Source organism: Mucor mucedo, assembly GCF_025094135.1.
Source record: "Mucor mucedo strain NRRL 3635 chromosome Unknown EV154scaffold_96, whole genome shotgun sequence".
Lineage (NCBI taxonomy): Eukaryota > Fungi > Mucoromycota > Mucoromycetes > Mucorales > Mucoraceae > Mucor > Mucor mucedo.
Window position 1 is genome coordinate 100,648 of NW_026252380.1, and position 26,439 is coordinate 127,086.

The 26,439-nt window shown below is 37.2% G+C and overlaps 10 protein-coding genes across 10 annotated transcripts; 7 read left to right on the plus strand and 3 right to left on the minus strand.

The window, feature by feature from the left end:
* Positions 1-375: 375 nt before the first annotated feature.
* On the plus strand, positions 376-3,449 carry EV154DRAFT_484628 (uncharacterized protein; the record flags this gene model as incomplete). The annotated part of the gene is made up of 7 exons (XM_051598673.1): positions 376-694; positions 756-865; positions 921-1,220; positions 1,276-1,592; positions 1,635-1,735; positions 1,785-2,693; positions 2,758-3,449. 7 exons carry the CDS (start codon positions 376-378, stop codon positions 3,447-3,449), a joined length of 2,748 nt encoding a protein of 915 aa, XP_051454327.1.
* Positions 3,450-4,113: 664 nt separating this feature from the next.
* EV154DRAFT_484629 (uncharacterized protein) lies at positions 4,114-6,767 on the plus strand (the record flags this gene model as incomplete). Its single annotated transcript, XM_051598674.1, has 8 exons — positions 4,114-4,279; positions 4,335-4,444; positions 5,025-5,146; positions 5,233-5,396; positions 5,428-5,506; positions 5,567-5,646; positions 5,884-6,061; positions 6,695-6,767. 8 exons carry the CDS (start codon positions 4,114-4,116, stop codon positions 6,765-6,767), a joined length of 972 nt encoding a protein of 323 aa, XP_051454328.1.
* Positions 6,768-9,627: 2,860 nt separating this feature from the next.
* Positions 9,628-10,111, minus strand: EV154DRAFT_567006 (uncharacterized protein; the record flags this gene model as incomplete). The annotated part of the gene is made up of 2 exons (XM_051605988.1): positions 9,628-9,835; positions 9,861-10,111. The coding sequence occupies 2 exons, from the start codon at positions 10,109-10,111 to the stop codon at positions 9,628-9,630; spliced, it is 459 nt and encodes a 152-aa protein (XP_051454329.1).
* A 685-nt stretch (positions 10,112-10,796) lies between these two features.
* Positions 10,797-12,368, plus strand: EV154DRAFT_519441 (proteasome complex subunit Rpn13 ubiquitin receptor-domain-containing protein). The gene is made up of 7 exons (XM_051602734.1): positions 10,797-10,950; positions 11,008-11,026; positions 11,082-11,144; positions 11,208-11,475; positions 11,537-11,588; positions 11,648-11,889; positions 11,957-12,368. Exons 1-7 carry the CDS (start codon positions 10,847-10,849, stop codon positions 12,286-12,288), a joined length of 1,080 nt encoding a protein of 359 aa, XP_051454330.1. The 5' UTR covers positions 10,797-10,846; the 3' UTR covers positions 12,289-12,368.
* EV154DRAFT_605251 (multicopper oxidase-domain-containing protein) lies at positions 12,346-14,389 on the minus strand (the record flags this gene model as incomplete). The annotated part of the gene is made up of 2 exons (XM_051607458.1): positions 12,346-12,471; positions 12,524-14,389. The coding sequence occupies 2 exons, from the start codon at positions 14,387-14,389 to the stop codon at positions 12,346-12,348; spliced, it is 1,992 nt and encodes a 663-aa protein (XP_051454331.1).
* A 210-nt stretch (positions 14,390-14,599) lies between these two features.
* Positions 14,600-16,137, plus strand: EV154DRAFT_519449 (kinase-like domain-containing protein). The gene is made up of 5 exons (XM_051602735.1): positions 14,600-14,904; positions 14,979-15,127; positions 15,189-15,423; positions 15,486-15,820; positions 15,881-16,137. Exons 1-5 carry the CDS (start codon positions 14,667-14,669, stop codon positions 16,103-16,105), a joined length of 1,182 nt encoding a protein of 393 aa, XP_051454332.1. The 5' UTR covers positions 14,600-14,666; the 3' UTR covers positions 16,106-16,137.
* On the minus strand, positions 16,138-16,751 carry EV154DRAFT_519450 (uncharacterized protein). The gene is made up of 3 exons (XM_051602736.1): positions 16,667-16,751; positions 16,285-16,608; positions 16,138-16,219 (listed from the first exon to the last, which is right to left on the minus strand). Exons 1-3 carry the CDS (start codon positions 16,711-16,713, stop codon positions 16,162-16,164), a joined length of 429 nt encoding a protein of 142 aa, XP_051454333.1. The 5' UTR covers positions 16,714-16,751; the 3' UTR covers positions 16,138-16,161.
* A 155-nt stretch (positions 16,752-16,906) lies between these two features.
* On the plus strand, positions 16,907-17,973 carry EV154DRAFT_519454 (S-adenosyl-L-methionine-dependent methyltransferase). The gene is made up of 3 exons (XM_051602737.1): positions 16,907-16,969; positions 17,023-17,060; positions 17,129-17,973. The coding sequence occupies exons 1-3, from the start codon at positions 16,934-16,936 to the stop codon at positions 17,907-17,909; spliced, it is 855 nt and encodes a 284-aa protein (XP_051454334.1). The 5' UTR covers positions 16,907-16,933; the 3' UTR covers positions 17,910-17,973.
* A 7-nt stretch (positions 17,974-17,980) lies between these two features.
* Positions 17,981-23,719, plus strand: EV154DRAFT_327421 (chitin synthase-domain-containing protein). The gene is made up of 3 exons (XM_051594980.1): positions 17,981-18,329; positions 18,448-20,284; positions 20,336-23,719. The coding sequence occupies exons 1-3, from the start codon at positions 18,034-18,036 to the stop codon at positions 23,627-23,629; spliced, it is 5,427 nt and encodes a 1,808-aa protein (XP_051454335.1). The 5' UTR covers positions 17,981-18,033; the 3' UTR covers positions 23,630-23,719.
* A 1,743-nt stretch (positions 23,720-25,462) lies between these two features.
* EV154DRAFT_595007 (uncharacterized protein) lies at positions 25,463-26,406 on the plus strand (the record flags this gene model as incomplete). Its single annotated transcript, XM_051606988.1, has 3 exons — positions 25,463-25,586; positions 25,653-25,855; positions 26,074-26,406. The coding sequence occupies 3 exons, from the start codon at positions 25,463-25,465 to the stop codon at positions 26,230-26,232; spliced, it is 486 nt and encodes a 161-aa protein (XP_051454336.1). The 3' UTR covers positions 26,233-26,406.
* Between the last annotated feature and the right edge of the window lie 33 nt (positions 26,407-26,439).

Consider the following 26,439-nt stretch of genomic DNA (forward strand, 5'->3'; position numbering starts at 1 on the left):
GCTTTTGACCGTAGAGAGGATCATGCAAATTCCCCCCTTTGTTTTGAAGATCAATAAAGTTGGATTTTTTTTTTACTTTCTTTGTAAATAGAATCTTAAAATTGCAGATCTAGTACTACATATAAAATAAGTTGGGTATAGACTATATTTGGTCTTATTAAATTCTACAGTAGCTATAACCAACTAACATTACCAGTACGATAGGTTAGAATAAGAAAGAAGGAGGTGTGTCTGTGTACTTTCTTAATCCCAAAAAAAAAAAAAAAAAAAATGACGTTTCCTAAAACAGTCATGTTAAATTCAATTGTTTATATATAATACTCATTGACAATTCTTTGTTCCTGCTCATCTCTTTATTATACCGATAATTTTATCATGTCTGGAAAACGTCCGTTACCATCACCTTCTACTTCTGGTACTGCTAGGAAGAATGTGCGTTCTACTGACCCTAAAGAAGGTCTTTCCGACATTGAAAGGGCTCGTAAAATGCAAGAATTTATGTCCGAGGTTTCTTCTCTGCGCAAAACCATCCCACCCGATGAGGGGTCCCACTTGTCTCTTCAAAGCAAAGTATCATACAAGGAGAATGAAGACACGTATACGCGATTTATTGGTGATATTAATCTGATGAGAGAATACGAGGACCCACCTCAGCCTCCATTAGAATCGTTTACTCAATTTTCTTTCAATATCGGTAGGTGCAGAATCTTTTTGAGTTTACATAGACAGCAATATTCTAATCAAGTTTAATTTAGATATGTTGAAAAACTATATTATCTCTCGTTCCTTGTTAGAAGTAGAGCGAGTAGAGAATAAGATGCAACTGGGAACAATGATCCGAGAGACTACTCATCTGGTGAAGATTGTAAGTAGTAACTGCAATAACGATGGTGTATCTTATTAATTTATACATCTTATAGGCTCAAAGAAAAAACCCTAAGCTTCAATTAGAGGAAAACTTTACAAGACAATTGCACAACTATATGTATCGAATGTCTACCGTAGGCTACTTTGGGCGCAAAGAACCCCGAGCTGTCTTTGGACGACAAGAACTCTTAATTATCGTCAACAATTTAATGAAATATGCTCCTATTTCAGGAAACATCAACTTTGAATACCAGATAATTATATACTTTCTAATAATTATGTACACCGGCATACGTCCATCCAGCTTAACCATGTCCGTTAAACATACAGAGGCTAAATACTTGCAATGGAAGGTGATTTTATGTAACTCTAAAGTTTTTAATCGTTTTATTAACATCCCTATTTTAGCATGTTAGTATTTGGAGAGGTGAAAGAGACGACGATGGTTTTAAGATCCATGTGGTTATCCAAATTCCACATTTGAAAGGAAGAGGAAATTATTTTACAGAATCAAACCGCCCATTTAGAAAGACATTTACGTCAACTATCAGCCCAGATATTCCGTACGAAAGAAATTTGGACGTCGCCGTGTTCATTTGTGCATTGGCTTTTAGAAGAAGGATTACAACTGTGGCTACACCGCAGGAGTGGTACGAGTCGAACGCAGTCTTGTTGCAGCTGAAGGAGTCTTGTGCGGAAACCCCCGTTTTCGTGAAGAGCTCATTGTACGTATTATATAATTGACTGGTACTTTTTATATACTAAAGATTTTATTTTAGTGACCAAGAAAATGAGAATGCCCAACCTTTAACCAGTGATAGTGCTGAACACATTGCTTCTAGAGCAATTCGCAACGCTGGGATGAATAGTAAGTTAAACAAAAATTCTTGTTTTCATTTCTTAACTTTTTTTATTAGTTCAAGGCACGCTGTATTCATTCAGAAGAAATTTCGCTCAAATCATCAATGATAATCTATCAAACTCCACTGCACCAACATTAATGGTTCAAACACCATCTTCATTAAACTTAAAAAAAGCTTATGCAGGACGCTTTGAACAAATTGATATGACAAGACTAGTTACAACTGGCGAAGCCACTCAAAGTCCTACAATAGATCCAATGATGAGCCCAGCTGCCTTTCATATCAAAGATATCAGCAGGTATTACCTAACTGAAGAAGAGGAACGCGATGACGTTGATACAGACGAAAGAGTTCAACATACTTTTAACACAAAAGAAACATTTGTCAAGAACCTCATGAAGAAGTATGGCTCAAAAGCACGTAAGCATTGGTCCAAACAAGAAAAGCAAGATTTAGAGGAGCATAACCGAAAATACGAACAAGCAAGAAGAGTTGTATTTGTTCGCTTAACCAGAGTTAAGTTACTTCGTTTGTATGGTCAAGTAAATCAAGCTCTGAGACTGAATGATCAAGGGGTTCGGTACCTTGATGAAGAATCCATCGATATCCCTAAAAGACCTTTACCAAATCCAGCCGAATCAATCACCGACGAAGAAGATGTCGAGGAGGAGTCTGAAGGTTCCAGATCTGATGATCAGGCTAGCAGTGATCATGAAGATGCCGGTGATGATGAAGACAAAGAGGAAGTCAATACTGAAGGTGAAGAGGAACAAAACAACGATGATGTTGAGTTGTTTGAAGGTGAAGATGAATGGGAAGAGTACGTTTATCAGGGGCAAGAAAGCGACTCTGAGAAGGAAGAAGAAGAATTGACTTTAGAAGAAGACCAAGTATCCGACTATATCATCAGTAGCCAAGAAAGAACGCAGGAGCCCCCAAATGAACTTGAGGTGAATGACAATGGTATGTGTGGTGCAACATTATAATAGTAGTGTATTATAATACTTATAGATTTTTATTTCTATAGAGAAAGCTGGTGACAGGTTGAGGGATAGACGATATTTGAATCTCATCGAGCTAGTCAATCTGCATTTGAGGCCTACAGGAAAGAGTCAGTGCCAATGGTGTGTTGAGCAAAACTTTCACGGTAGAGATTTTTCGGGTTATTCAGATTTGGTAATACATCTGTATGAAGGTTTGATTTCGAGGTATTCTTGGGTTGGTCGACGAGTCTCCGGAAGGCATGCAAATTCGGAAAGGTGGTTTCGGGCACATCTACCAGTGCAGCGCAAGGACAGGCTGGTTTGTTCTGTAGAAAACTGTGACTATTCAGTCAAAACAAAGCAGCAAATGGTCAAACACATACGAGAAAAACACTTGGAGGTTTTGATGAAGAAAAAAATCATTGTTGACGCCTCCCCCGTTGAATCCGCACAATTAGTACAGGACTACTTACAAGAGCATTACCAGTACACGATGCCCGACGAAGAAAGAGATAAACTCCACCAAAAAAACGACGAGCGAAGAATAATTTATGTAAGACGACGAGCCGCGGAAAAAGGCAAAGACACAACGAAGGACAACGGTAAAGGCAAAGGTTCCACAAGGAAGAAGGTAAAGGGAAAGGACAGTCAAGAGGGAAAGGCTCAAAGCGGTATCAAGACTAGGGCTCAGACCAGATCTAGTAACGTTAAGAGCAAGGGCAAAGAGAAGAGTTAAAAATATTGTTTAGGCCGCCTCAAAAAAAAAAAAAAAAAAAAAAAAAAAATTAAAAAATTAACATTATCTTATCCCATCTTACGCTATCCTATTCATATATTATCCTATTCATACACAAAATATTATTTGCCGCTTTTTAAATAAACAATTGAACATTTAAATGGATACACATAATTCCTTCTTGGTATCATAAAATATAACATAAAAGGATGAAAAGAAAAGAAAAGATAAAATAAAAACCTAAAAGATAACTCTCGGATTAAATATTACAAATGTAATATACACTACCTTGCTACTAAGAATCAATCATAATTTGTTAAATACATTCGTGTAAGGATAAACATATTGGTCGATTTTCAAACTCTTTTAGACAAGTTACAATAAATTTTTCCCAAGCATATTTTACGAGCGACTTAAATATCAACCGTAGATATGTATTCCCAAGGCATCTTCTAATCCATAATACTCATCGACGGTTCTTTAATTCTTCTCATTTCTTTATTATACCAATAATTTCATCATGTCTTAAAAACGTCCGTTACTCTCACCTTCTACTTCCGGTACTGCTAGGAAGAATGCAAAATCAACCGCTCCCTCCACTGAGACCAAAGCCCAAAGAATGAAACGTATCTCTGCTGAAATGGCCTCACTCGATACATAATTAATGCCTTTTGGAAGCACTAGCAAGCTAGCACTCTGCACTCGAGTATCCTATGAAGAGCGTGAAAAGAAGTGCAGACAATTCATTAAAGATAAAAATGCTGACAGAAGTGAACAAGTACCCCCTGAGCCCCCTTTGGAACCATTTACTAGATCTTCGTACAATATTGGTAATAGCATAACTTATTGCTTGAATCAACATACAACTAATTATGCTTCTTACAGATTTGTTAAAGAATTATGTTATTTATCGCTCTCTTACCGGAATAGGTAGAGTTGAAGACAAGATTCAGCTTGGTACAATGATTAGAGAATTCACACATTTAGTTGGTCTCGTAAGACATCCATGATAACTGTTGCTGAAGAATCTAACAAATTTTTATTCTGTAATGCAGGTCAAAGTTAATAATCCCAGCCTACAGTGCATCTATTTTATAATGAACAATTTTTGGCTTCGATTTTCAAAAAAAAAAAAAAAAAAAAAAAAGGAAAAAAGCTATCTCCTCGATGAATTCAACGTGTATTGAAAATCTGGCTCTATTATCTTCTTTATAAGAGAGTTCGTCATAAAAAATAGAGCTCGATTTTATTTTTTGCACACAAAATATTTTACAGATGACAAAACAAAATTTAGCATTTACAGTGGGTACCCAAAGATGCCCGGGAGGTGTTTTACAGTGCAAAAATTCATAAAAATCTATCAAATATATCTCGGTTAAACGTTTCATCGCGATAAATTAGATTTTTCTATCAATATAAAATAGATGCACTGTAGAACTTGAACCTAACCTCGCTTTTTTTGTACATCCATACATTTATCAACTTTCTGAAATTAGATATTTCGGAAGAAAAGGAAAGCCACAGGCCATCTTTGGTTTGCCATAAGTGTTAATTATCATCAATAATTGCTTCAAGGAAGCGTCAATTTCTGGCAGCATCACTTTCGAATTTCAAGTGGTAGCCGTTTTGTTGATCGTTCTTTATTCCGGTGCAAGACCTTCAAGTCTATCTAACTCTGTCAAGCATGATGATGCAAAGTATATGCAGTGGAAGGTAACAGGAAATTCACAACATAAAGAAAAAATTATAATCATTTCTTATTTAACCATCTCTTTTTTTTTAGCATGTACAGATCTGGAGACAAGGAAGAGATGAACGTGGCTACAAAATCAACGTGGTCATTCAATTGCCGCATCTTAAAGGTCAAGGCAAGTACTTTTCCGAAAGCAATCGAACATTCAAAAAAAACCTTCACTTCGGCTGTCGCTGATGGGGTTGATTACGAACGTAATGATCTCTATCCCTAACTCTCCTGAAGAGTGGTACCAGGGTAATCTATCTTTACTTGAACTCGAAGAGGATAGGTCAGAGGAACCTGTTTTTATAAACAGTTTGTTGTAAGTGTACTGGGATTATTTATCTATAACTTAAACTGACTAACATTTTCATGTATATAGCAGCGAAAAGGTCTCCCCTTGGACGAGTGACAGTGTCGAGCACACCACATCCCGAAGAATAGCCAATTCTGGTCTCCACAGTAAGCTTATAAACATATTTTACATAACCGTTATTTTACTAACCAGAAAAACTTTTCTTCTTTAGTTGGCGGTACATTGTATTCCTTCAGAAGAAATTATGCGCAATAATTATTAATGACAATCTCTCCAACCGTACCGTCTCAACATTGATGGGCCATACTCCTGCATCCTACACTTTAAAAAAATTGTATGCGGTAGATTTGAACGTCTTGATATGACTACTCTTGTAACTACAGGTGAAGTAGTTCAAGGCCATACCATTGATCCACTTTTAAACCCTGCGATGTTCCATATTAAGGATATTAGCCGTTGCAAATTAACAGATGGAGAGATGCGTGAAGGTGTCGATGGCGATGAAAGGGTGACAGATCTTTTTAATACAAGAACCGAGTTTATCAAAGAGTTGAACAAAAAGTACTGTTTTGCATGAAGAACAAAATAAAAAATAAACCAAAAGTGATACTGTTAGAACTTGGATACCACTTTATTATGGACGAAAAATATAATTAAAAACGTATTCAAATATGTATTCAAAAATGTATTGATGGTCTATGAGAAAAAACTATGGATATTTATATAAAGAACTGGGATAGCTCTAGGGAGAATATTAAGCGCCTTGTTGGATCATGATGTAATAGTCTGGTGATAGTAAATAATCAACATGTCTTTAAATTTAGCCCTTCCATACTGAGTATATAAATATTAGTCAGAGGGATCAACAGTTATAACATCAAATGACAAGAGTAATATTTGTGCTCAGGATCTATTAATATTCTATAGCCCAGGCCCATTCGATTGTATTGCTTTTGTAGAATAAATATTTACTCGCCACAGGGATGTGCCCTATGTACAGATTCCAACGGTAGGATGAGAACAAGCGGGGTAATGTGTGATTCATGATTAACTTTTATATTTATTATCCATCCATAATGTGATGTGACAATTAACTTTATTATTATATCTATGATATCCTCAACAAGTACGAGTCCAAGTACGAGAGCCGAAGTAATTCACAGTACCTACTACTGTTATGACGTTTCATTTCAGTAATTGCAGTAACAACTTTAAATATCAGCATTCATTTGATGTGCAGTTCCAATTAAATTCTCGGTGGGCATGACCCAGAGATTAAATCAAACCTTGTATTGGTTGAATGCATTTATTGAGATGCGAGAGGCCATTAGAGTCACTTTCCACACACTTTCTTAATAAAACTTGGACATCATTCCTGAATCAACCTATCTCAATTTCTACTGCTTGATATTATTTAGAAAATCTTTTCACAAAAAAACGTTTGTAATGCTGATCTGAATAAGAAGAAAAAACTCAGCTCGTTGAGGCTTTAACTCCTTGCTTGGATCCGCAATGAAAGGCTTATTGTTGCATAAAATTGGTCCAAGGTAAGCTCCAGCTGAAGAGGAAGAGTTTCAAATAAAGCAACTTTTTTCATCGGCAGTAATTAATCGTTAAACAACATGAATGAGAGTATAGCTGACGTGCTTCTTTATACCTTAATGCACTTTTAAAGTATGCGGGTATTGCAATATCAAAGTTCCAGACGTCTGTCACTTTTGTTGCTTGTACGGAGTTTCAATATACTTTTTTTTTTTTTTTTTTTAGGGTCCTTTGCTTTGCTCAAAAAATAAATTTCTAATGTCATTAACAGCATAATAAATAATAAAGTAAAATAATTAAATAATATTTATTGAGATTAATGTGTAAAAAATAAAAGATGGGAAAAGTTTTGTATGGAATAAGGCGAAATAAAGAGACCATCCGAGAGTCACCAAGAACCAGAGGAGAAAAAGACAAGCTGTTCTAAAAAAAATTACTCATTAAACTTAACCCCAGTTCGCAGGGTATTCCCCATTCGCAGGGAATATTATAATCGTAACTATGTGGAGACTACCACCAGGGGATCTTTGCCTACACTAACGGATTGTTAGCCTCCTAAGCCCTGGAGCACATATCTAAATCGTGACTACAGCTACAAGCTCTCACCGGATTTAGCCACACTAGGCCACTAGCTTATACTGTACCGTGAATAAAAGAAGACCAGAAGTAGAACAGCTGCCTCAAATCCTTGGAACTTTAGATGAAGTTAAGATAGCATAGCCTTGACGCCAGTTTGAGAGATTTGCAGAGTCTTGGAGGGGAGTTTTGAAGAGGCTTGACGCCAGTTTGAGAGATTTGCAGAGTCTTGAAGGGGAGCTTTGAAGAGGCTTGACACAAGATGAGAATATTTGACGAGGGTTTTAGAGTTTCAGAGGCTTTGGATAACCTTTAGAGAGACTTGACAAGAGTTACGTGCTTTGAAATAGACTATAGGTTTGCAGAGTCTTGGGAAGATTTGATGATATTTATATAGTTAGGAAGATTTGAAGAAGTCTGTAAAGGTTTGCATATTAAGAAGAGTAATAGTATAAGTTGAAAATAAGGATGAGAGAACGAAGTATAAATACCTTTAAAATAATACATAACCTTCATGCGGCTCATTTTTTATTTACACAGTCCATAATTAAACTGATTTAAGGCTGAAACGCTTGTCGGAAGTCAGTTGCGATGTTTTTTTTTTGGTTTAAGGAAGAAAAAAAAAAAAAAAAAAAAAAAAAAAAGGACATGAGCAATACAGTGCGTTGCGACATCACTTTATACGAAGTATATAGAAATACCATAAAAGATAAATGAAGTGGATAACTCTTCATGAAAACAAGCATACAGATAAACATCAGCGTACAGGTGAGAATAGAAAATCTTGTAAAGTACATGATGTCAATATTAGTCAATAAAACATATAACATCATATGACAAGATCAAATATTGATGTGCGGAATCATAATAGATTGTTCTGGCTCAGTAATGTAATGTTTACCTCAAACCAGCAGAATTATTTTTAGTAGACTTTAGCTTCTTTGATAGTTATATTATCGCAGTAGAAAGTGATATTTCATTTTATCAACATTAGCTGAATATTTCAGCACAACCGACTATACACCCACGTTGACAAATTTTGAAGGGAAAGATAAAACAGTTCATTGAATTCAGATACAGTGTCACTGTTTTGGTCAGAGGATAGTTATAAAAATTACTCTTAGAATTATGTAACATCTTGTAACCTAAACTTTAGTCAAATCGGACCTTCCGTTTAGAGTGTTAAACCTGTAAGATTATTTAGATGTAGGATTTTGGGGTCATATTGTTATTTAATAAATCGAGAGATCTCCAGCGAGATACCTGAATGCTTATATAAGTAGTAGGTTTCCGATAGATTTCCCATCGTCTTAGAGAGGCGCTATTTACGCTAGTATACCTTTTAAAAAATATATTGGAAGATGATATCATAAAGAGTAGCATGGATGCAAAAGCGTTCTCCGCACTCGATCGATGTAACTATAGGCGTGGCCTTAATTAGTTTCAAACACTTAATTTATCATGAAGAGGACACGGGCTGAAGGAATCATGTGAAAGATTGTTTAATCTTGCCGATCTTTTTTTTTAATCTGTGCACAAAAAGAACATCTCCCATGATAAAGCAAAACTTCAATGCTCATTTTCTCAACATCCAATGAAGAAAGTAACTATGATATGCACACGGATGTGATGAGAATTTCACGGATTATTCAAAGGATGACACATATGTTTAAAAAGTAATGAAAAAAAAATCAAGTTTGTAAAAGTAGCCTAGACAAAATCAACAAAGTAAACAAAAAAAAATTTTTTTTTGGTATAAAAGGGAGACTTCTGCGAAAAAAACGTCCTTTATCTTTTTATTCTTTTTTAAACATTAGAACAGAGAAGTTAGCATGGCTCGGCACAAGAATGACACTATCGACTCTGTTCGTTTTCCGTTAAATCTATCCACTTCATTACAGATCGGGCAGTGTTCCAAAGGCCGTAGTAATCCCTAAAAAGATTACATTGAGGAGTCTGCTGGTTGTCAAAGTCGCTAGGCAATGGCCTTGGTCGTTGTCTGTATCGCTTCATTCGGATTTCAGTACAACAATCTGACTGGGGCTTGTCGCCTTTTGTTCCAGGAACTTCTTACTAAAACTAGTGCCACACCCGTTGCTTGGTGGAGGGTGAATATAGAGCGTGTTACTAGACGGTGGGATGGTCGTAGCCGTTTGAAGCCAGTCGATACGTTCTTGGTCATTGGAATTGGTGTGGGTTGTTATATTTGGTCGGGATCTGATGACAGTAGGAAGTTTAGTACCCGAATGCATCTTGTAAGTGCTTTGCCTTGTTTACGTCTACGCTAGAGATATTGCATTCTATAGGCAGCCATAGATTGGCATCCTGTTGGACAGTTACCTCATCTACACGGAATGTTAACCTTAAAGCCAATACTCGTCCAGGTGCGGTTGCTACGATTCTACTGCCAGGGTAAAAAGCACCACCCCAACATGGTGTAGGGGGTATTTGGTCCTGGTGATTCTTATGTTGCGCATTGTGGGTAGGTGGCATGTAGGATTATCAGGTTCTGTATTGAAGATGGTTTATCGGAATTTACTTTTTGGGCCAGGATGTGCTTCCACCTTCTCGTGGTCTGGCCTGTTAACCAGCTATTTTATGCTGGGAACTAGGAGAAGCACTTATTAGCATAGTTTATATCATAAAAAATAAATAAATTATATTTTTTTCTCTTTTTTCCTTTGACTTGATCATAATAAATAATACTAATATGCTCATCATAAATTTTACAGACCCTTAGTATAAGAAGAAATGCGGAGAGCAAGGGTCCTATTAAAGATGCAATATAATGCTTTTATCCTAATAATAGACAATAGATATCTTTTTGACATCAGTAGTATACATTCTTTTTTTTTGTCAATGACAAGTAATCTTGTATACAAAAAGGAGCAATCACGGCCACCAAGAAAAGTTTAATCTTGAAGGAGCTCAATAATGTGATTGCTTGTACTGAAAGTTGGACTGTTGACATATTTAAAGCTAAGAACGTAATCAACTCAAACAGCCTTTGTCGCAGTTGGACAATGTTTCGCTGGTATACATATTGAAACTTCAAGCTAAGATTGTTTCTCAAAACGCCACTGCCACTCAGGATACTGCTCGTCCGACATATATTTGTCTGTCCGAAAGAATTTTCAGTAGTCCTAATTTTTAAAGTAAAAGCTAAATTCCTAAACCACCTCTTTTTTATTTATTTTCTTTGTATATATCAACACTTTTATAAGGAAAATGAGTTTATTCGCTACAGCTCCTACAGAGACTCACTTGGTTGAGTTCAATGCCGGTAAATGTATTGTCGAAGGCACCTGGATTAAACCCGATTTAAGAAAGGGGTAAGTTTTTAGTTTTTTGGGTCAAAATTCTCGCCTTTTACTAACCTTTGAGCGTAGTAAACTTTATATGGATCAGGTAAAGGATTATAATGGTTGAATCAACAATGTGTGTATTCATGGCATTTCTGTAGGGTGATGATCAATTATTACACTTGTACTGGAAGGAACGTAAAAATCAAGCTACTCCTGAAGACGTAAGCACTTTTAAAAAATATACGCAAAGCGAAAAAGAAAGGAGGACTTATACAGGTTATTAGAACATGATTATCTTTCCTGACGAGGCAGAATTTAAAGCAGTAACTCAGTGCACAACAGGTCGTGTTTATGTCTTGAAATTCAAAACATCTAATGAAAGTCATTTCTATTGGTTACAAAGTAAAAACGATGAAAAGGATCAAGAACTTGTCGAACGTGTCAATGAACTCATTCGCGATCCTGAGAGTAACATGAATGCTTCTTCTGAATTGGATGAATCCACTTCTCATGCTGAACTCATGCGCCTTTTAAACGGTGTAGAAAACCAAGGTAAATTAAAGAAGTTATATCTCTCTCTCTGTGTGTATATTAACAGTTTATATTTCTACAGATCCCAACTTGACTCCTGAAAACCTCTTACAGTTTCTCAATAGTATGAACGGGTAAGTTTGGTGCACTTGTAATGGTAATTATCATGATTTGATTAAAAGAGTATTCATAGATCTGCTGATACACAAGATGATGATGATGACGATGATGAAGCCACTACACCTCCCGCCAACATCACTTCAACCCCCGCTGTGACAGAAACACCCGTTGTCTCTGCACCTGTTGCTGCTCCTGCACCTGCCGTTCAGCCTGCACCTGCTGCTACTGCTGCTACTGCTGCTCCCAGCAACAATCAACAATCCACTGAACAATTGGATCAACTTCGCCAAATGCTTGCTAATATTAGACCCGCTGGTAAGTTACTATCTTGGAAAGTGGGGAAAATGCCTAAGCGCTAATTTTTGAAAAAAAAAAATGTTAGAGGGATCAGCACCGATTTCATTAAGTGATGTTTTAACCTCACAGTCATTGACACCTTTATTAAATGACCCAGAGATTTGTGCATCATTATTCCCTTTTTTGCCTGAGGAGTCCGAAAGATCTGCCGAAGAAGTTCGACAAGTTGTGAAAAGTCCTCAATTCAGTCAAGCTTTACAAAGTCTCAGCGCAGCTCTTGCTACTGGGCAGTTGGGACCTTTGTTGTCTCAACTTGGTTTAGACCCTTCTGCTGGAAATAGTGTCGAGTCCTTCTTAATAGCTATTGGTGAACAAGCCAAGCAAAAAAAGAACGGCGATGCCATGGATGAAGATTAGATTTATTTTAGTGTAAAAATAAAATGAAAAAAAAAAAGGTTTTTTTTTATAATTTATTTAATCTAGTCTTGCATAAAGACTATGTTCTGAAATTAATTCAGGTGCCTCTTCAAGGATGATCATCTTTCCTTGAATCATATGCGTGGTAATATGACAATGGATTGCCCAAAACCCAGGGTTATCCTTAAATTTAAAGAGTTAGTACATGGTATGGATATATCAATAGAAAACTTACAGCAATAATTCGGACTTTAGTCCATCCACAGCCGTCAGTATCATTAGAAGGTATAGAAGGGTAAGCGACAGTGGTGTCTTTTAGCAATGGATGCTCAAAATTACGAATATCTTTATCGAGATCATGTTCATAACTACCGACTCCAGAAGCAATCACGTAATGAGAGTGGCCATGTGTATGCCAAGGGTGTAAAAGGCATCCCCCGATTGCATTCTTTGTATTCTGAAAGACGAAATCAACAACTTCATTATGTGATACATGGTATGTATTAAGGACACTATTAAACTGTTGATCGTCGTCAGAGTAATTGGCTGCACCAAGTGATTGAAAATTGCTGACAAGTGGTAATGCTGGCATAGGAGCAAACCGTTGGTTGATCAGGTAATGAGTCGTATTATCGGCCAACTTTACACTTGTAGTGTGAAGCTTAATTGTACGAACATCGGTTTCATCAAGAATAGGGTCACGTTCTGCCAAGGGGATTAATTGACGCCAAACCCAGTCAGGCTCATCCATCTTGGGGAAAGTAGGTAAATCAACGTACGTCTTGACAACTTTTTTGGGTCGCCCACCACCACCACCACCACCACCTCCAGGGCGACCTCCTCCGCCTTCTTTGCCTTCTTTGCCTTTATGCTCACCGTTAGCACGGTCACCTTTTTTATGACCATCATCTTTTTGTTCACCACCACTGTGTTCATCAGCCCCATGATTACCTCCCTTGTGTTCAGAACCAGCATCAGCCTTTGGACTATGATCAACAGCAGCACGCTCAGCGCCCAACCACTCCGCTCTTTTGTTGAAATTGCCCTCTTTGTTAAAATTATGCTTGTTGTTGGCCCATTTTCTGATGGGTTTAAACAAGAAAGAATTATTCTCATCTGTAACATCTTCTGGACGAACATAACGAATATAACCAAAACCATTTTCAGTAATACCACGACCCCGTTGGCGCCAAAGGTAGCTGGTACCGATAGCAAAGGTAGTTCCTGGAGGGTGATCGGCAGTTTTGAGCAATACCGAAAATCTTTGACCGGGAGTAATTTCTAGGAAAGAAGTATCATAAGGGTGAACTAATTCTCCGTCCACTTCGATCATTGTCATATTGTGTTCCTTAATAGCCAGAGCCAATGTTCTGAATGAATTAGCACCAATTACTCTTAACCTGTAAGTAGTATTTGGTTCTACATCAAACGTTGTATAACCTTGGCAACTTTTTTCCGAATTGGCAGTTGGGTCGTGGACTGTACGACCGTTGATTAAAATACTATCGGAACCATGATCATAGGTGAATTTTTTACTGGTGTAATAATCCTGTCTACTGTCTAATTCTTCGTGCCACCATTCGCTCAATTGAAGTAAGATATCTTTTTTATATTCATAAGGACCAGCTTTCAATAAAGTGTTAGGGGCTACTTTTTTAGGGTTAGCAGTATCGGACTCGTAAACAATAAATGAGCCTTGAACAGAGTCATCTTGTAATCCAACATGTGCATGGTAGAAATAAGTACCCGCCTGTTGTGTTACCTTGAACCGTTGTAGGTAAGAATCTCCTGGACTGATTGGGTGTTGTGTTACACCAGGTACACCATCCGATTCTGCAGATCCGATTTGTCGAATACCATGATAATGAATACTTGTGTTGTAGCTTTCTAATTGATTTCGGACAAGAATTTCCAGTTCATCGCCTACTTGAGCATGAATTGTTGGGCCGGGGAATTGACCGTTAATATGAGGAACAACCACACCCTTCTCAAAACAATCAGGATTGACAGAGCCGGAAGTTACATTGAATTCATACCGATGAAGCTCTGCTTGACATAGAGTTAGGGTTCCAATGACTATTCCAATGAACTGTATCAGCATTGAAGTAAATTATTTTCCGTACAAAAGAAAAAAAATTGTAATTGTGATTTGACAGCACAGTTTTTATTGATCACATTTATTTTTCCTAAACATATTAAGACAACATGAATGATGACGACAAGTATCCCTTTTTTTTATGATTTAATGGCCTGACACAACCCTTTTAAAATGTAATTTGAACTCCTCTTCTATTACACCCGTGAAAAAAAAAAGCGGTTCCCTTTTTTTTTCCTTTTTCTCTTTTTATTTTTCTTGCAAAAAAAAAAAAAAAAAAAAAATGGAAAAGACACAGGCGGATAAATCCAGTAGTCATAGTAATAGCTCTAACGCCAGCACAATTATTGGCTCTCACTACCAAGTGGGAAAGAAATTGGGTGAAGGTAGTTTTGGTGTGATTTATGAAGGTTTGAATTTATTAAACAATCAATCGGTTGCCATAAAGTTTGAACCAAGAAAGTCAGAAGTACCTCAATTGAGAGATGAATATAGAACCTACAAAATTCTTGCAGGAACCTGTAAGTAAAAACCTTTTGCAACAAGCATACAAAAATAAATAAAAAATCTAATCTCCAATTGCAAAAATATATAGCAGGAGTGCCAAGTGCTTATTATTTTGGCCATGAAGGACTTCATAATGTATTAGTGATTGATTTATTAGGCCCAAGTCTCGAAGATTTATTCGACTTGTGCTCCCGTAAGCTGACCATTAAGACGGTTGCCATGGTGGCAAAGCAGATGGTAACCTTAGCAATAAGATGAGAAGGGGAGTCTTATTTAAAACTCAAAAACTTAATTATAGATCTCTCGCGTTCAAAGTGTTCATGAACGTAATTTGATCTATCGAGATATTAAGCCCGACAATTTCTTGATTGGACGACCTGGTACGAAATATGCCAATATGGTGTTTCTTGTCGATTATGGTATGGCTAAACTATATCGTGATCCAAGGACAAAGAAGCATATTCCATATAGAGAACGCAGGAGTTTATCTGGTACTGCACGTTACATGAGTATTAATACGCATTTAGGAAGAGGTAAAATAAGTCTCCCCTCCTATTCTCTATATATTATTGTATATACTTAAAAACCTCCTTAGAACAATCAAGACGTGATGATTTAGAAGCTCTAGGTCATGTATTCATGTACTTTTTGAGAGGCTCCCTGCCATGGCAAGGATTGAAAGCGGCCACCAATAAACAAAAATATGAAAAGATTGGCGAAAAGAAACAATCTACGGTCGTGAAGGATTTATGTGGTGAATTTCCTGAAGAGTTTGGCATCTATCTTCAATATGTTCGAAAACTAGGCTTTGAAGAGAAGCCAGACTATGATTTCCTAAGAGAATTATTTGATAAAGTACTGGAGAGACAAGGAGAAACAGACGATAAAATCTATGATTGGACATTACTAAATGATGGCAAAGGCTGGGAGGTAAATTTTTTTTTAAAATATCTAAATTTGCTTATTAAAATACTCATATATTAAAAATAGAATCGGTTCAAACAATTAAAAGAAGCTCGTGCTAGAAGATCAAATCCCAAACCTCAAAAGAAACCAAAACCAACTGCTATTAACAAAACCACTACAGATATGCCTAGTACACCTGCTTACGTACCCCTCACGGATCCTTCTAAACCACAAAAACCACATAAAGAGCATGGTTTTTGGAGAAATTTTGTTCGCTTCATAACTTGTAATGGTGGTCAACAAGACTAATAATACCCCTTATTTTACACATCTATTACATACATTTTTTTCTTTTATTATTATTACTACATGTTGAACTTTTCTAAAAAGTTGTTCAAAGGACCTTGTTGCATTTGTGTCCACCTATATTAGAATTTTATTTATTAGCCTCATAAAACACCTTCTTTTTTTTTATCAAGAAAACTTACATTGACATTCCTCTACGTTGAACCCATCTTCCGTTCAATTTCTTTGCGTTCTTTGCGTTATTTCTAGTTCTTTGTCCACGAACAGGTAAACTCATGGCATGTCTTCTTCCGACATAATTGTTGATATTACGATGATGCATGACTTGTTCTCTCACTTGTCTCTTTAAATCAGTTTCAATGGTCATGTTGGCCAAGGTGTTTGTTAATTCATTGACTTGAGCTTCACTTAATTCAACGACCTTTGTTGTTTCGGGGATGGCTAACTTTTGACATAATTTAATGGCGGTGGGTTCTCCAATACCATAGAAATATTGAAGTGCTGTGCTGTTTTTTTTCGTGTTAATACTTTAGGGGGTTCTGTTTTTTAAGGCTTGCCAGTTACCTAACAATCTTTCTATCAGGTAAATTGACACCAAGTAAATGCAACATTTTATTATTTGTTAAAAAGGACCCTAGTTTATAAAAATCCACGCAAGGCACCAATAAAGTCCGGATCTCTCAATAATCAAAGCCACCTTTCAACTGGCCTAATTCGGCGGGGGGCCAAGGTCCTCGCAGGACACTAGTCACAATACTTTTTTTTTTTTTCTTTCTTTCTTTCTTTCTTTCTTTTATACCTTTATTTTTTATTTAGAGTGTCATAGAAAAGATGTCTCGTCCTGAACATATCGCACCTCCAGAAATTGTAAGGGCAGAGAAACAAACTTTAATAGCGAAACTAAATATCTCTTTGTATAGTTTTATGGCGACGACGAAGCCAGAAAGTATACCGACAAGTAGGTAGAAAAGATTATTGAATAGTTGACAGCAGATAAAACATGATAATTGATGCTATTTCTGCTAGCTCTCGTATCACAGCTATTCAAGCCGAGATGGCTTATCGGGCACTTGAATTATTAAACTTGACAGAAGGACCCAAGTATTTGCTTGATATTGGTTGTGGATCTGGACTTAGTGGCGAGATTTTAGAAGAAGAGGGTCACACATGGGTAGGAATGGATATTTCACCTGCCATGTTGGATGTAGCCAATGAAAGAGAAGTAGAAGGCGATTTGTTCTTACAAGATGCTGGTCAAGGTATGGCATTTAGACCTGGTACATTCGATGGCTGCATTAGTGTTTCTGTGCTTCAATGGCTTTGTAATGCAGATAAGACTATCAATAGACCAAAAGCCAGAATTCAAAGATTCTTTACAACATTATATGCTGCGTTGGATAAAGGAGCAAGAGCTGTATTCCAATTTTATCCTGAAAATGACGATCAAATTCAATTGATTATCGATGTTGCAACAAAGTGTGGTTTTGAAGGTGGTCTTTTAGTTGATTACCCCAATTCTAAAAAGGCAAAGAAATATTACCTCTGTTTATTTGCTGGTGTACAATCCGGTAAAAAGAATCAAATGCCTAAAGCTTTGGGTGAAGACGGTGAAATGCATCCTGACGAAGAGAAATCCATTCAATATGAAAAGCGTAAACATATGCAAAAGAAGAGAAAGTCTAACCGTACTGCCATTAAAGGCAAAGATTGGATCAACAATAAAAAGAAGGTTGCTAGGGACAGAGGTGACAAGATCGTTGCCAATGATTCCAAGTTCACTGGTCGGAAGAGAAAAGTCAGATTTTAATAATCCAATCATTTTTCACCCCTTTTTAATACTTACATAAAAATTTCGTTTCCTCTTCATCCCCTATTTATCCTTTTTTATTTTCTTTTTTTAAACTTTCTTTTTCTTTATCATCATCATTAGAATGACAAAGAATAAGTACGACTTATCGCAGTTGTCGCAACATACAGAAGATGAATTGACCGCTTGTTTAAAGTCTGCTTTTCAAAATAATGTCATATACTCTCGAATCGGTGATTCCGCTCTTGTGGCTATCAACCCGTACAAGACACTACCATTGCAAAGCATCCAGTACGTCGCCGAATACAAAGATACAGGATCTGAATTATTGGAGCCATTGCCAGCTCATATATTCAAACTGACAAATCAAGCTTACTTACATATGAGGCGTACAGGCATTGATCAATCTTTGATACTAAAGTAAGTTAATTACAGAAGGGAGAGGGGCTAAAAAAATCAACAACAAAGATAAAGGGGGGCATCGGGAGACTTAAAAACAAAAACAAAAGATTAAACATATTTTACTTCATATTTTTAGTGGTGAATCAGGTAGTGGAAAGACTGAAACTTTTAAATTTGTCCTGGATCATCTTGTTCATTTATCCTCCCAAAAGAAGGAAACCAAACTTCAAGCTCAAATAGCCAATATTCAAGTAGTCCTGGAGGCATTCGGTAATGCGCGTACAGGTTTAAACGTAAATGCTTCTAGATTTGGAAAGTATTTGGAGTTGCAATTTAATGAACGAGGTCGGATGGTCGGTGCAAAGCTGCTTAATTATTTATTGGACAAAACCCGTGTAACGCAATGTCCTGGAAACGAGCAAACTTTTCATGTCTTTTATCAGTTATTGGGTGGGACTTCTGCAGAAGAAAAATCTATATTACAACTCGGTGGGGATGATACGGTCTACAAATATGTTCCTAGAAATATGGCCGCTTCCGGTGGTGAGTCTAACCAGTTTAAGAACCTGAAAGGAGCAATGCGAACATTAGGTATCAACAAGAAGTACCAGGCTCGTATCTGGCAATTCCTTTCTTGTTTATTACATCTGGGTCAATTGGAATTTATAGACGATCCAACCATCCAAGAAGCTGCATTTGTCAAGAATTCAGCTACATTAGAGTTATGTGCGGATTTCTTAGGTGTAGATCCCAGAGCCTTGGAAAATGTATTGACCTACAAGACACAACTGATTAAAAAAGACGTAACAACCCTTATTTTGGACTCGGTTGGTGCCTGTAAACAACGTGACGATATCGTGAAGGCTTTGTATTCTTTGTTATTCACTTGGCTGGTAGAATACATGAATAATAAATTATGCTGTGATGCTGTGCATAATTTTATAGGCATTTTGGATCTACCAGGGCCTAGACTCAATAACATGGATTTTAACTCGTTTTGTGTTAATTTGGCCGATGAGCGTTTACAAAACTTTTGTCAACGTTCAATTTTTGAAATGGATATCGAGGAATACCGTCAAGAGGGTTTGAATGTGGCGGATGTGCCTTATTTCAATAACCAAGCTTGTGTAGACTTGTTAACAAGACCCAAACATGGTTTATTAGATATAATCAACCATCACGCCAAATTATCTACATCAACCGATCTTAGCATGCTGGATACTTTTGGAAAATACAACAGCAATCATGCATCATTTAGCTTTAAATCGGCAGACACAGGTCAACGGCTTTTCGCTATTCAACATTTTGCAGGACAAGTCGCATACAGTCCCACACATTTCCTCGAGTCTAACAGAGATAATTTAAATGCTGATTTAGTACAACTAATTCGAGGAAGTGAAACAGCTCCAGCCTCATACAACAGTTTCGCTTTGGAATTGTTTGCTGATAATAATGTTCGAACCGAAAACCATCCAAAGCAAACCGATGCTATCATGAGTGCACAACAACCCAGTGGTCCGTTACGTGGACCTTCCATGCGTAGGACAAAAACGACAAAACGTCGAAGAAGCACCTTAGAACCAATCTTGGATGAGCCAACTACGCCTAAACGAAACGTTTCCATGTTATTATCTCAATTGAATACAGCCCTGGACGATTTGATTACAACTTTAGATGAAACTGTTCCTTGGTTTATTTTATGCATTAGGCCAAATGATGATGCGGCACCAAATCAGTTTGATACTAACCGCGTTCGATCTCAGATACGAGCATTTGGTATCCCTCATATATGTCAACGTTTGGCAGTCCATTATACCACAAGCTTCTTCCACGACGAATTTTTAGACCGTTATATAAATATACTTAATGAAAAGGGGGTGGATAAATTTACGGGCGATGCGAAAGACCAATGTGAGGCTGCTATAGGTGCTTTCAACTGGTCGACTGAACAAGCTGCCCTGGGTTCTACAAAGGTAAAAATAAAACAAGTAATAAGACTGCCCTGGCTGATTGTTTAAAATTAGATATTTCTAAATGAAACTGTTTGGCAATTTTTAGAAGATGGGTTACGCTCAGTCGAAAAAGAAGATCAAAAGAAACAAAAGGAAGAAAAGCGAGTTCATGAAAATATGGCTACTTTGGCCGCTCCCATGATTCACATGGATAGAGATCATAGTTCGGATTCTTTGTCAAATTTGTCGTTTGGTTCGAATACAGAATTTTTGTTGCCAAAGGCAGATTATTCTTTGGATAACAAAAATGCCGCTATGGTGGCTACTATGGCTGGTCTCCCTATACCCAAAACCGCAGCTGGAGGCTCTGTTTATACAGATGATCAAAGGTCTTTCCTTTCAGAAGATGAATATCACCAACCTGATCAACAAAGCAGTCATTACGAAACAGATTCGCAATATGGATCCGAGATTTATGGCAAACAGCCTGCTACAAACGAGATGAAACAAATGATTACCACAGCAGTTGTTGAAGAAGAAGCACCTGAAGAAGATGTAGAACAGTTATCTCCGGCTCGTCGCCACTGGCTGAACTTTGTTTGGTTCATGACATGGTGGATTCCAACCCCGTTTTTACTTTGGTGTGGTAAAATGAAACGTCCGGATATTCAAATTGCATGGCGAGAAAAAATGACACTTTGCCTTTGTATTTTATTGACATCTGCTTTTATTATTTGGTTCTTGGTATTTTTCGGTAGATTGGTTTGTCCTCATGAAAATGTGTTCTCAACATCAGAACTTGCAAGTCATTCAACACCTGATAATGCCTATGTCACAATTCGTGGTGAAGTATTCGACTTGACCAGCTTCGCTCCCCATCATTGGGCTAGTCTTGTCATTCCTCAATCGGCTGTCTTGGAATACGGAGGAAAAGATGCCTCTGCGCTCTTTCCCGTGCAGGTATCTGCTTTGTGCCAAGGTGTTTCTGGTACCGTTTCACCTTATGTCTCGTTGGACTTTAACCCAAATTTAACGGATTCCAATGCCCGCTACCACAACTTTTTACCAAACAGTGGGGATCCTCGTCCTGACTGGTATTTTGAGCAAATGACTTATTTAAGAAAGAACTATAAAAAAGGGTCCATGGGTTACAGCCCTCAAGAAATCAATCAACAGGCAATAAATCCCAAGGACATGTCCGGCATTAAGACTCCTCGTCAATGGGTTATTTTAAACAACAACATTTTCGATATTACGTATTACGTATTGGGCGGTCGACGATTCGATGTTCCCGATGGTCAACCTACACCCGATGCTGGCGAATTAAACTTTTTAGATAATTCAATTGTGACATTATTTACGCAAAAAGCAGGTCAAGATATTACTGAAAGTTGGAACGCATTACCTTTGGCAGACGATATTAAGTTACGTCAACAAGTTTGTTTGAGAAATTTGTATTATGCAGGTGCTGTAGATCAACGTAACTCCGCCAGGTGTTTGTTTGCAGAATATTTGTTGTTAATTGTTACCGTGTTTCTTTGCGCCATCATCGTGTTTAAATTTTTGGCCGCCCTTCAATTCCGTACACGTCGTGAACCAGAAAAGCATGAAAAGTTTGTGATTTGTCAAGTGCCTTGCTATACAGAAGGAGAAGAGGAATTGAAAAAAACCATTGATTCAATTGGTTCATTGCAGTATGATGATAAGCGTAAGTTACTGTTCTTGATTTGTGACGGTATGGTTATCGGTGGTGGTAATGATCGTCCTACTTCACGTATCGTATTGGACATTTTGGGTGTTGATTCGAATACAGACCCCGAAGCTCTGTCTTTCTTTTCGGTAGGAGAAGGACAAAAACAACATAACATGGGCAAAATTTATTCGGGTCTATACGAATGTCGTGGTCATGTTGTGCCATATATTGTGGTATCAAAAGTTGGTAAGCCTTCTGAAAGACAGAAACCTGGTAACCGTGGTAAACGTGACAGTCAATTGATCTTGATGAGCTTTTTGAATAAGGTACATTTCAATAGCGCCATGACCCCAATGGAATTGGAATTGTACCACCAAATCAAAAATGTAATCGGTGTTAACCCCAGCTTTTACGAGTACGTTTTAATGGTGGATGCAGATACCGAAGTAATGGCTGACGGTCTCAATCGTATGGTATCTGTCTTTGCTCATGATGCAAAAATTATTGGTTTGTGTGGTGAAACTGTGCTGTCAAATGAAAAAGATAGTTGGGTCACTATGATCCAAGTTTACGAATACTTTATTTCCCATTATCTTATCAAAGCATTTGAATCTCTGTTTGGATCTGTCACTTGTTTACCTGGTTGTTTCTGTATGTATCGTATTCGGGCTCCGTTGAAGAATCAGCCCTTGTTAATATCAAATCAGATCCTGGAAGACTATTCAATCAATAAGGTTGATACTTTGCACAAAAAGAATCTGCTCCATTTAGGTGAAGATCGGTACTTGACTACACTTATCTTGAAACATTTTCCCAATTACAAGACAAAGTTTGTCTCTGATGCTAAGTGTGCTACAAATGCTCCGGATCAATGGAGTGTCCTGCTTTCCCAACGTCGTCGATGGATCAACTCAACTATTCATAACTTGGGTGAGCTTGTGTTTTTACCACAACTTTGTGGTTTCTGCTGTTTCTCTATGAGATTCGTGGTTATGCTCGATTTATTCAGTACTTTGGTTCAGCCTGCTATTGTAGGTTATCTTGTCTATCTTATTTATACCTTGGCGACATCTACCTCAGGTGTTCCTGTAATGTCGATTATTACTATAGCTGGTGTGTATGGTCTTCAAGCAGTTATTTTCCTGTTGCACAGAAAATGGGAACACATCATTTGGATGATTGTATCTATATTTGCTATTCCTGTCTTTTCTTTCTTAATTCCTATTTACTCATACTGGCATTTTGACGATTTCTCTTGGGGTAACACGCGTGTTGTAATGGGAGACAAGGGTAAGAAGCTAGTCATGGCTGATGAAGGAAAGTTTGACCGCAAATCTATACCGCTGATGACTTGGGATGAGTATGAGAAGAGTTTGTATGATGATGATGGTGGTTTATACTATCATGATGATAATGCTTCAGTCGGGTCACATGGATCTCAAAAATCAGGATATAGCCAAGGTACATATTATAGTCAGCAAAGCTATGTCAGTAGGCCACAATACAATACCTCGACAAGTCAACCTCTAATGATGCAACAACCTCAATCAGTCAGAGGGGGATCACCTGCGTTCAATTTACCTTATCAAGGGGGATACGCAACACCACCTCCGATGATGGGCTATCATACCCCTCCTCCAGGCCAATATAGAGCTCAATCTCCCTTCCACTAGATAAATTTACATTTTCATTCCCCCATCATGTGTTTATAAACTACTGCATATTAAAAAAAACTATTAATAAACTTGATGGTTTTCATTTTTGTTGTGTGTATTCCGCTGTGTGACATGAGCAAGCCCTCCCGCGCCAATTTACATACTTTTTTTTAAGCACACGGCTAATACTAATTTAATAGGGAAGTTCATTATAACTATTGAAGAAATATCTTCATAAAAATATAGTAGTCCTTTGATGTAAATATCTAACATGTGATAAAACAAATGGTTTTGGCGCAGTTTAGTTTTAATATGTATACATATATTGGAAAATACGGGAGACACCTATAGCCAAAGTACATTAATGAACATTAAGATGTGAGTAACTCAGTAGGATTAATACAGACGAGTGCAATATTAACGTGAATAGAAGGTGTGGTATAACAGTAAATTATCTATCTTGAGATTCAAGCCTTGTTTTGCTAGCCATGGGTGTATTTCAAGAGTTTTTATTTTTTATTTTTGGACAAGTGTTATCTTCTTAGCTTATACTATTGACTAAATCGTTTGACTTTTAAACAGCACTAAGTTATTTAACGGAATTCATAAAAAAATAGAGTAGATGGAAATCCATTTATTTGATGAAAATCCGTGCTGATGAGTTTGTGAAGGGATATATCTTGCAGGGGGAAGGAACAATGATATATAGGATGCCTTCAGTCTTACGAAGACGATGATTGTAACGAGGAGTTAGAAGGGATATCACAATATTAAGGAATCATTATTGACAAGGGAGAACGGAAGGTGAGAAAAATTCTCGAAGCTATTTTTAAATTAGCCCTTTATAAAACAGGTTTCAGCCGATTTTTATTGCAGCTTTAAGCCAGCTGTACTCAATTGATGCATTTTATTATTGTATCTTATAAAATCTTGGGAGTAGATCTTTTGAAATCTCATAAACAAGACTCAATAACATGATAAATTTAAAACTTTGCTTTTTCGGATGTTGAGCTGCTGTTACTTCCTATGTATCTTAATAATTTAAAGTTGAGATTATATAGTTGTTTTTTCATTGATTTGACATAATTTCATTATTTTCGAAAGAAGCTTAGCCATGTTACCAGAGGAGATAGTTTGTATGGAAGGACATTTAATTTTACGTCTTTGTCATAAGGTTACACGCATATGATTTTGCGGAAGTATAATTGGCCCCAATGTCCAGTAATGTATGTCTTTTTCTTTGCTGTACAAACATGTCGCAAGATTCGAAAGAATGGATTAAGACTCGAATGGCAGTTCTAAAAAAGCAAGCTGGCTTTGCTTTTAACCAAGATTTATTCATTTCAATTCTTTTATGTTTAATCTCGGGCCGGGACAAACATTTAATATTAACTGCTCCCCCTGATCGATTAGCTGAAGTAACTCAAATGGCTTCTCAGGTAATTGACAAACCACTCAACAAGAATCACTTTATATTCACTTAATTAAATCAGGTTAGCAGATGTTTGTTCGGATTTACTACAGCAAAAATGACATGTCACGAACACCAAACAAGGTCGGATCTAGTCGATACATTATTCAGCACCCGGGAAGATTCTGAAAATTCAATAGACCGTTTAAATGCGACTTCAGGCCCACTAAAAAACAAGACTCATGAAGCTGCCATGCATTCTCATAAAGCAAGTCGCTCTATTCAAACTTTGGATTCAAGAACCTCCGAAAGGTCCCAGGTCAGCAATAATCAAGTGACTGGAAGTCGTAATACGAGCATAAAGGTACAAAAAAAAATAGGCATACGTAGAGCTTCGTCTTATAATATTTTAGTTCCCTTTGTTGCCAGATGAAGACCATATGACACCAATTAGTCCAGTGGATTTTAATTTGAAAAAGAGGGATAGACCACCATTTATCATATCACGAACGAATGCTTCCACGCCTATGTATACCAATTCGACAACGCAAAAGGAATTTAACGGTCATAAACGAGAAAAGTCACGATGGTCAGAACATGAGGATACGAAAAGGTCTTATAATAATACAGTTGCATCAACCAGAATTGCACAGACATTGATTATGCAAGGATTAGATTCAGCGAACGAATCAATACAGGCTCTGTTGTTGGAATTGATTGTTACCAAAGAATTAAGAATATCCAATGTCCGATACAATGTACCAAAGCCATGCTTTTTGGTTATTTCTGTGTTACCCCAAGGATACAATCGTCTTTCTATATCGTCTCAGTTGGTAGGGTTATCAGCTAAAGCTAAATTATGAAGTTCGCTAATGGATATGTAGATGGATCGCTTTTTTGTGAGCTATAATTTTGAGGAAGATATGTTTCTCCACCCGATAAGTCAACCCAGTCGTCAACTAAATCCAAGAAGGGTTTCCTTGATCAAATACGAGGTAATTTTACATGACTTTTGATTTTTTTTCTGTCTATTAATATTAATGTCGCATAGGAAATTAGAGGACTGGCAGAGAGAGCGACCAAAGTGCATGTCAATATCGATATCACACGTTATATTAGGGACATAGTTGTGGGAATCCGTACACATCCAAGAGTTAAAGGTGGGCTGACAGCTAGGTGTAGCCAGGATTTAGTCATTGTGACAAAGTAAGAAACATCACTTTATAAGTAAACGGGTATTAATTCTCTACAGATCTCTGGCAACGCTGTTTGAAAGGGACTATTTGACACCAGACTTAGTCGCAATAGCAGCAGAAAAGGTGTTTAGTCATCGTTTGCATGTATTGGCTATAAATGAGCGTGACGATCAAATGGAAAAAGAAGACATGGATGCTAATCTTCCATCTGACATTGTAGC